The 11,002-nt window shown below is 41.0% G+C and overlaps 1 protein-coding gene across 2 annotated transcripts in view; it reads left to right on the top strand.

Annotated features, from left to right (window-relative positions):
• LOC143287764 (solute carrier family 12 member 9-like) overlaps positions 1-7,758 on the top strand; it is a 54,622-nt gene extending 46,864 nt beyond the window's left edge. For both annotated transcript variants that reach the window (XM_076596044.1, XM_076596043.1), the window contains exons 13-16: positions 1-76; positions 1,286-1,561; positions 3,748-3,996; positions 5,472-7,758. The exon at positions 1-76 is cut by the window's left edge and continues 128 nt beyond it. In XM_076596044.1, the coding sequence (XP_076452159.1) occupies positions 1-76; positions 1,286-1,561; positions 3,748-3,996; positions 5,472-5,678 (808 nt within the window). In that variant the 3' untranslated portion in view covers positions 5,679-7,758. The remainder of the gene's footprint in view (positions 77-1,285; positions 1,562-3,747; positions 3,997-5,471) is intronic.
• Positions 7,759-11,002: the final 3,244 nt, after the last annotated feature.

Here is an 11,002-nt window from a genome sequence, read left to right on the forward strand (position 1 = left end):
TTTCTATGACAACTCCCCACCCCTGGACACCCTCGTCAAGACCAGACCGCGCAGACGTCGCTTCTTCACCCGAGAGGTGCGTTCTTTGAACAGCAGCTGAAGTGACTGCTCAGCAGCAGTAGTAGTGGTCCAAAAACGGCAGTCCCTATACTACTAGTGCAGAATCTCCTCTTGTGTGTGGCCTCCTGGTGAGATAATATCAATAGTTATTTGTTGACTCACCTATGAAAACGGAGTATGGCTGCCTACATGACAGGGTAAAAACGGTCATACACATAAATGCCCACTGGTGTACATACGAGTGAACGTGGGAGTTGCAGCTCACGAACAAAGAAGAAGAAGAAGAAGAAGAAGAAGAAGAATTATTTGTTGACTGCTGGCTGAAGGGCTGCAGCAGTGAAATATGTGTGGCTGTGTGTGGAGGGACTTGGGATGAACGGTGATGGGGTAGAGCCATTGAACTGGGCTGCATGGTGGGGCTGGAGAAAAGCAAAGAAAAAGAAAAAGTCTTCATGGCACTAGATGAAGAAGAATGTAAGTTTTTCAAGTTGTTTCATTGTTATATTGTACCTCTTTTGTCAATTGTATTTTCTCCTGTCACCTCAAACTGTTTCTTTACGTATTAGCATTTCAGGTAACTTTTTGATTGGTTCTGATTGACAGCTCTGAAAATGGTGTTGACAGCTCTGAAAATGGTGTTGACAGGGAATGAAAATGGCAGTAATGTCCTGTGACAGACTTTAAATGCCCCAGGTTCTGTTGCCTTTCGTACCCTGCTCTCTTGGTGACCTCAGTAACAATACCCCTCTGTTTCCACACTTGGGCTGTGTTCAGTTGAAGGGGATGCTTATTCAGTATGGCTCCCTTTGTAATTATTGTCATCAGTAGGCTTTGCAGGTAGTGTTTTGCAGATGTTGAATCAGAACAAGCGCTACTGAACACAACCAACGTGACTCAGCAGCAGTGTAGGGTCTCCTTTTGTGTGTCGCCTACTGGCGATGTAACATCAGTATTTCACTGTAGACTGCTGGGACTGACACTGCGACAGATTCATGGCTGTGTATGGGAGACTCGGAATGAGCAGCATGGGAGGTAATGCCCCTGAAACATTGCAGAGGGCAGGGTGGAATGAATAAAAATAGAAATAAAAAGAAAAGAGAAGACAGAAAGAGAGAGTAACATCAGCATCAAGAACAGACAGCATGATCGCTAAAGTCTTTTCATTTTATTTATTTTATTTTTTTACCTATTCAAAATGACGTAAAAAGAATTATAAACTTTTCAGGTGGAAAACGGAACATACACTCAAGTGGAGTCGTTCTTCACGGACATTCGGCATGTGGAGAGACAGCGCCACCTGTCAGCCACGGAGTACGTGATGATGATTCGGGACAGCCTCAAGATGCACAAGAACGTGTGCCTGTGTCGCCACTTCCACCTGCTGGACAAGAAACAGATGGTGGCGTCGTCGGCCGACTTCTTCATCGATGTCTGGCCAGTCAACCTCTTCCAGCCCCAGATGGCCAGCTTCTTTGACAACACCAGTCTCTTCATGTTGCAGGTGTGTGTGTGTGTGTTGACACCAGTCTCTTCATGTTGCAGGTGTGTGTGTGTGTGTGTGTGTGCGTGTGTATATGTGGTTGTTGTTGTTTGTGTGTGTGTGTGTGTGTTGACACCAGTCTATTCATGTTGTAGGTGTGTGTGTTTGTCTGTGTTTGTGTTGACAACACCAGTCTGTTCATGTTGTAGGTGTGTTTGTGTGTGTTTTTGTGTGTCTGTGTGTGTGTTGACACCAGTCTATTCATATTGTGTGTGTGTGTGTGTGTGTGTGTGTACGTGCGTATGTGTGTACGTGCTTGCATGTTTGTGTGCGTGCATGTGTGGATGTGAGCGTGTATGTGTGTGAGCATGTGTGTACGTGTGTGTGAATGTGTGTGTGTGTGTGTTAATGTCATCGTGATTATTGTTAAGTCATTTGAAGGCTGTTCAAAAGTTCCAGAACAGTGCCGTCAGGTTGCTCAGCAAGTCTCCTGGACAGGAACACGTCACACCTCTCTTACAGTCTCTTCACTGGCTACCTGTCTTGTACAGAATCAGCTACATACTTGCATCCAGAACAGTGCAGACAGGTTGCTCTTCAAGTCACTGAGAGGGGAACATGTCACGCCTCTTTTACAATCTCTTCACTGGCTACCTGTCCAGTACAGAATCAGCTGCAAACTTACATCTATCTGTTTCTGGCACTGCCATTAGATAATCTTACAGATATTATCTACATAATTATACATCCCATTCCTGTCAGCTCCATTCTTCTCCAGATGCTCATCGGCTTCGCATTCCTTCTGTGAGAATGTCCTTTGACCAGTGTTATTTCTCTTTTCTCCAATCAGTGTTGTTTTCAGATCAACAACCGTTCTTCTTCCACTTCTCTCAAGTCTTCCCTGAAAACCCTCTTCTTTAAACTAATTAAGAACACCACAGCGCTGCCCCATTGTTCTCATTGTGTACCTCTTTGATTGTGCGTGGGTGTGTGATTGTGCGTGGGTGTGTGATTGTGCGTGGGTGTGTGCTTATATGTGTGGGAGGGGAGTTGGGGGGGGGAGGGGGAGGGGGAGGGTGTGGGGGTGTGTTTACCTGTCATCTGAAGCATCTAGAGCCCAGTTTACAGAACAGGCATTACATGATGATGATATGGATATTTATATAGCGCCTATCCTCAGTTGGAGACCAAACTCTAAGCGCTTTACAAACACGGAGTCATTTGCACAACAGGCTGCCTACCTGGGTAGAGCCGACTGACGGCTGCCATTTGAGTGCTCATCATTCGTTCCATGTGTCATTCAGTCAGTCGTGCACACATACACTCATACAGACATGCAATATTTTAAGTGTATGACCATTTTGTTTTTTTACCCCGCTATATAGGCAGCCATACACTGTTTTCAAGGGTGTGCATGCTGGGTATGTTCTTGTTTTCATAACCCACCGATACTTTGACATCATTATTGTAATGTTATTACCACCTGTTGCGTCACTGGTGTCCAAACGGATCGAGAAACAACAGTTCTCGAGAAAATCAGTTGTGTTCCAGATTGAGATACAACAATTCTCAAGAAAATTCAAATAACATACAATCACTCATATTCAGAGATACCAATTCTCAAGAAAATTCAAATAACAATCACTCATATTCACCGTATTCAGTTATGCTTGATCGCATTCTTTTCCCAACATTATGCCAACATGAGAATTGTTCCAACGAGTTCATTTTTGACTACATAGCATGGACACATGCTTTCCTGCGGTAACATTACCCAGACGCTCTAGACTTATTACCACAAGGTCAGGGCAGTCGCAGTCACTAACCTTGGTCTCATGTGATGATGCTCATCTGACTGTGTGTGTGTTTACATTGAAACAAAATTGAGTGGACCATTCAGCATAATCATTTGCCCGAGCAAGAGAGAACGTGGCTAAATCAAGTTGTGTCTTGGTCAAACAACGTCTGTGCCCATTTGCTGATGGGGCTCAGAGTCTGAGAGTTCCTGCCAAATTCAAAACATTCTAACCAGATTTTCTGATTGTTCCTACAAACACTTGACAGGGGTTGACATCTCTGCATATTGATTATACCATGTGTTGTGTCATTTGTATCCAAAACAAATTCAGATCAAATTATGGTGCCTAGACCCTCGCCGACCACTAAGGCCACCTCAAGGCTGTCAGCAGGTTTGTGTCTAAAAACAGATCGCCTGCATCCTGAACATGGTTCCCCAGTGGCGGGCGCGCACCACGCTGCGTGTGTTCTTGCCGGTGAACGCGGGCACCGACGACACGGTGCACAAGGAGCAGAAGCTGAACCTGTTCCTGCGGCAGCTGCGCATCATGGCCCGCATCCAGGTGGTGAGCTGGGACCACCTGCAGCACTACCTGCAGGACCCCAGTCTGGCCTCCGAGGGCACGGAGGACGGGGACAAGATCCAGGAGTACAGAGAGGTCAGTTTGCGCAGTTGTGTTGTGTTTTACAGGGAGGTTACTTCTTCTTCGTTGTTCGTGGGCTGCAACTCCCATGTTCACTTGTATACATATTCACGAGTGGGCTTTTACATGTATGACCATTTTTACCCCCACCATGTAGGCAGCCATACTCTGTTTTCAGGGGTACTGAGAGTTTACAAATAGTGAAGAGTGGTAACTTCTTTGTTCACAAGGTACACAACTTCAAGTCAATGCTGTGTATGCTACCAATTCCGCTAGAACACAGGTAAATAAAAGGTACATTGGAACAAAGCCAGACACTTTCTAAAACGTCTGCAACTTTTCAGATGATAAAGTTGTATCGTATCTTATCTAAGCAGAACTCACTTTACTAAAACATGGAGATGAATCACAGCACTACAATAGCATGAAAATATTTCACATTGATCTTCGTCCACATTGTTACAGTATAGAAGTCTATGTGAACCTTTCTGTTTGGGGTGGGGGGGGGGGGGGGGGGGGGGGAGCCTCTAGTCTGAAGTGCTTCTTCCAAATGTACTTTCTTAATCTTATCCTCTCTGTCTCATGCTCTTCTTCCCATTTCCTTTTTTCATGATGATTTTGTTCAGTATTTATACAAGATAGATAAGCAAAGAGAGAGCAAGAAAATCTGAACATTTGAAAGGGACAGAAATGGATGACTTACATACATGTACATATATTAACCAAAGTAGAAAAGCAATAAATGGTAAATAGTAAATGTTTTTTTTTCTTTTCATAAAAGTTATCAAGGGAACACTTGCGCTCCTGGTCAGGACAATAGACATTATTATATATACTCAATACCGGACACATGACAATAGACAGGCTTCACTCACCAGTCAGGACAATAGACATTATTATATATACTCAATACCGGACACATGACAATAGACAGGCTTCACTCACCAGTCAGGACAATAGACATTATTATATATACTCAATACCGGACACATGACAATAGACAGGCTTCACTCACCAGTCAGGACAATAGACATTATTATATATACTCAATACCGGACACATGACAATAGACAGGCTTCACTCACCAGTCAGGACAAGATTTACAAAACAAGGCACAACACAACGGACATGCTACATGTGTCGACCCTGCTGTCAGAAGAAAGTGCTCTGCACGCATGCACAGGGGAGGTAATATAGCGGCGACAAGGGGGGTAATTAACCACATTGACTTTTGTCTTTCCCCCTTCAGCGGGATAGTCCTTTGCATGAGACGGGGAATCAGACTGCCAGAGTCTTTACCAATGGGTCACAGTAAGTATATTAAAACATAATTTTAGGAAAAATATTTCCGGTCACTTTCAGAACCCAACGTCATTAAAACATGCATTATAATAACTTAAATCAATAAAATTAAACATGGCTTTCAAGAAAGGTACATGGCGCTGTATATCTATATAAGTTGGTTTTTGTTGTTCTTTTTCTCTTTGCAGGTTCCGGAAAACTTCCTGAAAGCTCTGAACGAGCTGATCGTGTCCAACTCCAGCCGCACGGCTGTCTCCTTCCTCTACCTGCCCATCCCACCTGTGGACACAGCGAGCTACGCCAAGTACCTGTCGCAGCTGGAGGGCTTGTCCAACAACCTGCACCCCACAGTGTTTGTTCACGGACTTCACCCCGTTACCTCCACAACCCTGTAGTCTGCTGGTGTGTGTGCACGCAGAGATATGGGGCGGGCGTCTCCTCCTCCGCCCACTTCACGTTTTAAAGTCCGTGTTTTGTGGCTTTGGGTTTGAAACAGCATTTCTGGATAAAGAGTGTCTTGATAATGGTGAATATTACTTCTTCTTCGTGGGCTGCAACTTCCAAGTTAACTTGTATGTATACGAGTGGGCTTTTATGTGTATGATGGTTTTTACCCAACCATGTAGGCAGCCATACTCTGTTTTGGGGGTTGTGCATGCTTGGTATGTTCTTGTTTCCATAAATCACTGAACACTGACATGGAGTACAGGATCTTTAACTTGTGTATTTGATCTTCTGCTTGCATATACACATGAAGGGGGTTCAAGCAGGGTACAAGCAGGTCTGCACATATGTTGACCCGGGAGATAGGAAAAATCTCCACCCTTTACCCACCAGGCGCTGTTAATGTGATTTGAACCCAGGATCCCCAGATTGAAAGCCCAACGCTTTAACCACGAGGCTGTTGCACCCGTCATGATGGTGAATACAAAAGCTAAAGAGTTATGGGAACACTGCTGCATACAATGTACGTACCTGTGAAGAGTCAAGGCACAAAGTTTTGTAGTGTACACAGATACTTTGAAATATTGTTCAGAGATATGAAAGTTTGCAAGGATGCACGCATGCATGTGCGTCCGCGCACACGGACACACTCACTCACACACACACACATACGCATTTCTGTAAGCAAATTCTTGCCATACACAGCAGGTGAAGTCAATGGTACTTTCTGTGTTTGATGAATTGGGCAGATTCCCAAAATGTTTAAAAATGATGTGACAAATTATTACATTTTGGATACATATGATGCACTTACCAGAAACTTCTCTCATCAGTAAATACAAATTAATGTTTGTTAAAAGATTTGTTTTCTAAATATGGATCTGGACCACATGTGAAAATGTTTCAAAAACCAAACAAAACAAAAACAGTTCACATTCTGTATACATGAGCAAAGTTTGTGATATCACAAAAGTTACAAAATGAATATATTACAGTCTGGAATGGAAAAGAAATACATCATAAAAGTTAAACCTTTACAGCACCATTGCAACAATTTACAAACAAACTCTTTATTTAGTTTTTTAACATTTTTCTTATCTCAGATGAAAGATATGGACAAGCTTTAATCAAACTCAGGACAAGCCTACATGACCTGAAAATTGAAAAAAAGGTGGATGTTAAATATTCCATGAGAAGACAGACTATGTAGCAGCTGTGAAGTATTGGAAATCCTTCTCCTTAGCAACAATCCGAGAACAGTTTTTATATGATTACAAGAACCGAATGTCACACGTTGTGTGCTGTGTCAGTTGAGGTTGGAAGCAATGTTCAATGTTTGGAACAATTGTGTTTGAATGCTTGACCAACACATGACTATTATTATTCATGTAATATTCTATTTTAGATATTCCATGAGAAGAGAGACTTTGTTGCAGCTGTGAAGTCTCCTTGAGCAGTGTATCATATATACCAGCACAGTGAGGGAACACTTTTTAAAGGATATACAAGAACCTAATATCGCAGGTTGTTCTGTGTTAGTTGAGGTTAGTAAGCAATGTTCAGTCAATGTTGGGAACATTGATAACATCTGTGTTTGAATGCTTCGTCAACACTGCTTCATCATGATTAATATACTATCTTATTTTGCTAAGTGTTTGTGTCTCATGCTTTGCAAAATGTTTAGGCTTCATGACAGTAAGCTTTATTGTGTTCTCCTCTTCCAAACTTTTTCATTTTCTCTCCATGCTATGAGTTGGCTTAAAAAATTATTAAAAAAAAGAAGAAAAAAAGAAGGAAAGATTGTAATGGACACTGGGGTGGGGATCAGTAGTCTGATGAAAGACATTGTTTTCAGTAATGGGAGATTTCTTCATTTTCACCAGTGCTGAGTGGTGTTTGACAATTGTTGTCATTAATAAGACAATATCTTCACAAAACAGAGTAACAATGTCCAAAACAGTGGGAGTCATGTTGATTAAATGGTAAAATTTGAGCTGGAGAAAAAAAAAATCTGCACATATTTGCCATTCATGTACATACAGTCTGGAATGGTGAAAAGAAATACATCATAAAAGTTAAACCTTTACAGCACCATTGCAACAATTTACAAACTGAAACTCTTTATTTAGTTTTTTAACATTTTTCTTATCTCAGATGAAAGATATGGACAAGAAAAAAAGAAGGAAAGATTGTAATGGACACTGGGGTGGGGATCAGTAGTCTGATGAAAGACATTGTTTTCAGTAATGGGAGATTTCTTCATTTTCACCAGTGCTGAGTGGTGTTTGACAATTGTTGTCATTAATAAGACAATATCTTCACAAAACAGAGTAACAATGTCCAAAACAGTGGGAGTCATGTTGATTAAATGGTAAAATTTGAGCTGGAGAAAAAAAAAATCTGCACATATTTGCCATTCATGTACAAAAGTGAAGGTATTTTTCTTTTTTTTTCTTTTGTTTTTTGTTTCCTTTGAGAAAGACATTCTAGCAGACTTTGCACCATTTACTGATAATGTAATAATACTTGTGAAAAAAAAAACAAACATCAGACTTTGCACCATTTACTGATAATGTAATAATACTTGTGAAAAAAAAAAAAACATCAAAAAACCCCAAGAGATAATCATAAAGCATGCGTTTGTACATGTGTGCGTGCATGTGTGTGTGTGTTTGTGTAGGCTCAATTCTGTTTTAAGGGTGTTTTTTTTCAATGAAAGTTATATAAAATGTATCAGTCATTTTTATGTTGGGCAGTTTTTGCTTACCAGAGGCATTTTAATATGGAGGTGATTATAAAGCAGAAATGGCACATTCAGCACAGCCTGAAAATGTTTTTTTCTTAGCCTTGATATTTAGTACTCAGCAGATAGCTGAACTAAATCGAATAATAAGTAAATTATTATCTCATTGATCTGCCAACACAATGTCTATTACGGTTTGACTGTCACTTTTGCCCTTTCTCCCATGTTTGACTGGAAAATCAAACTGAGCGTCTAGTCATTCTGATGAGGCAATAATGTGAGGTCCTGTGGATTTGGCACACTGGAAAAGAACCCATAGCAACATTAAGTGTTGTCCTCTGGCAAAATTCTGTAGAGAAAAATGCACTCCCATTGGTACACAAATATGTATGTGCATGCACTCAATGGCCTGACTGAGTGATCAGCTATGCTTCTGGTTAGGCACCTGCCCAGCGTATGTGGTTTAGCATGCATGAATATATTCAAACACATTGACACCTCCGCGAGAGACTGAAACTCAAACATATATCTGAGTGGTGTCTCTTAAAAAAATGCAAGCCCAGTATAACAAGATGAAGTAGTGTTGATATTATGTGGTGGAATAATCTTGTTTTGACCAAAAGGTTGACTTTGTGATACATGGATTTGATGTTTTGTTAAAGATGCACTAACTGCTGTTTAGTTGCTGCTTATAACTTGATTTTATCTATTTAAAAAAAACAAAATTTTTTTTTGTATTGTTGAATGCTTTGTACAAAGTAATGAACCAGAAAAGTTTTTGTGCCATGGAGGTTTTTTTGTTTTTTTTCTCAAAGCACAAAATACAAATAAGTTTAAAGTTTTAATGTATTTCATGTCCTTTTACACAAATTGTGCAGACTGAGCAGGTTCGCCTTTCATCATATTAGATTTTGTTCATTGTGTTTTAGTAGAATATATGTTTGTATCTTGGAATGACATGTTTTGTTGGTTTTTTTGAAAAAAGGTCATCACTGGGACTTGTGAATTGACATACAGTGAATATCTGTTGGGGTCACAGTTACCACAGAGTTAACACAAACAGCATGTGCTGATGTATGAACAACAGCAGCAATTTTTTTCAAAGACAACACCTTTGAACAGTTGGACCTTAATTCGTTCACTGCCAAGTTTCTGTGTGAAAAACGCTCCCCAGCGCCAAACATTTGTTATCAATATTCTCAGTCACAGGCTTTGGTTCATGTTAAAACAATACAGTGGATTTGTCCACTTTAAACTTGGTCAGGGGCCAAAGGTTTGTCATTGTTCCATTGGCTGGGAAACTGGCTGCAGCTGTCCAGCTTTGTTACAGTGTGATAAGTGGTCCATTAACATGATCCCTAAATCAGCTGTCCAGCTTTGTTACAGTGTGATAAGTGGTCCATTAACATGATCCCTAAATGTTGACTCAAGTTGCCCATGGCGGTGCACTGTTTGGTCAACTAAAGTCACCTTTTGCATTGAAACAGTTAAGTGTGTAAACTGACTGGTCACTGAACTCATTTGTTATGTGCATGTGATGTAGGACACCACACCAGATCTGCATAGGTCTGGAAAAGTATTAGTTTTGATTTTTTTTTTTTTTGCTGCCCCATCATCTGCATCATTTCTGGGGCATTACTCCCATGCCACTCATTCCGAGTACGCCACCTACTAAGCCCCCTACTGACAACAATGTTGGCTCAGTGGTGGAGCCAGACTGAGTGGGAATTACCCCCGAGTGGAGATTGCCACCACATCCCTCCAAATTGCCCATGAATTTGCTGATACTGAAGACCTTGCCAACGGAAGTGGAGGGGTATTGAGAAGGAGGTAGTTTTGTGCTGTTTTTTAAGTTCACCCAATGACTCGTGTAAAAGCAAGACTAGGAGTCCACTATTGTGCAGTATATATTGCAAACCATGTCGGGTGATTTATGTGAGGTCATTTATTGATTCATGTGAGGTACTTTATCTGATGTCTCACTTTACACTTGACCATCTTACACAATCTTTTTACGGTCGGTTCAGGTTTTGTTTCTGTTTTTGAAGTGTTTGTTACTTTGACCATGGAGTTACTGTTTGTCTTGAGAATTGTTTCAGGTATCCTTACAATGTTCCCCCCCTCCCCCCTTTCTGTTTATGAATAACTTGGTGAATCAGAGTGGGTGGGTAGTGTCCAATATATTTATGTGAAAAAAAAAAAATCAAGGTTTACCGTTGAAGTGCAAAGTATCTGGTTTTGACCAAACCGAGACAGATTCTTCTGAGTGGTAAGCTGAATATGAATCTGTCCAGATTTGTTCAGAGCAACATATATCACCCCGAGATGAGAGTAACTATGTACTTGCTGCCTCTGAACAACAACAAAACAACAGAAAACAACACACTTCACGTGTGTTGATGCAGCAAAAGGCATGATCTGCTGCACACATTTGTAGCTTTGTACAACAAAAATACACTGTCAGTGCTTGTTTTGTTCTTTGCTGAAATTTTTCCTCTGCCGATAATACCCCAGATCACCTCTAGCTGCAGT

The sequence above is a fragment of the Babylonia areolata genome, chromosome 11 (assembly GCF_041734735.1).
Source record: "Babylonia areolata isolate BAREFJ2019XMU chromosome 11, ASM4173473v1, whole genome shotgun sequence".
Lineage (NCBI taxonomy): Eukaryota > Metazoa > Mollusca > Gastropoda > Neogastropoda > Buccinidae > Babylonia > Babylonia areolata.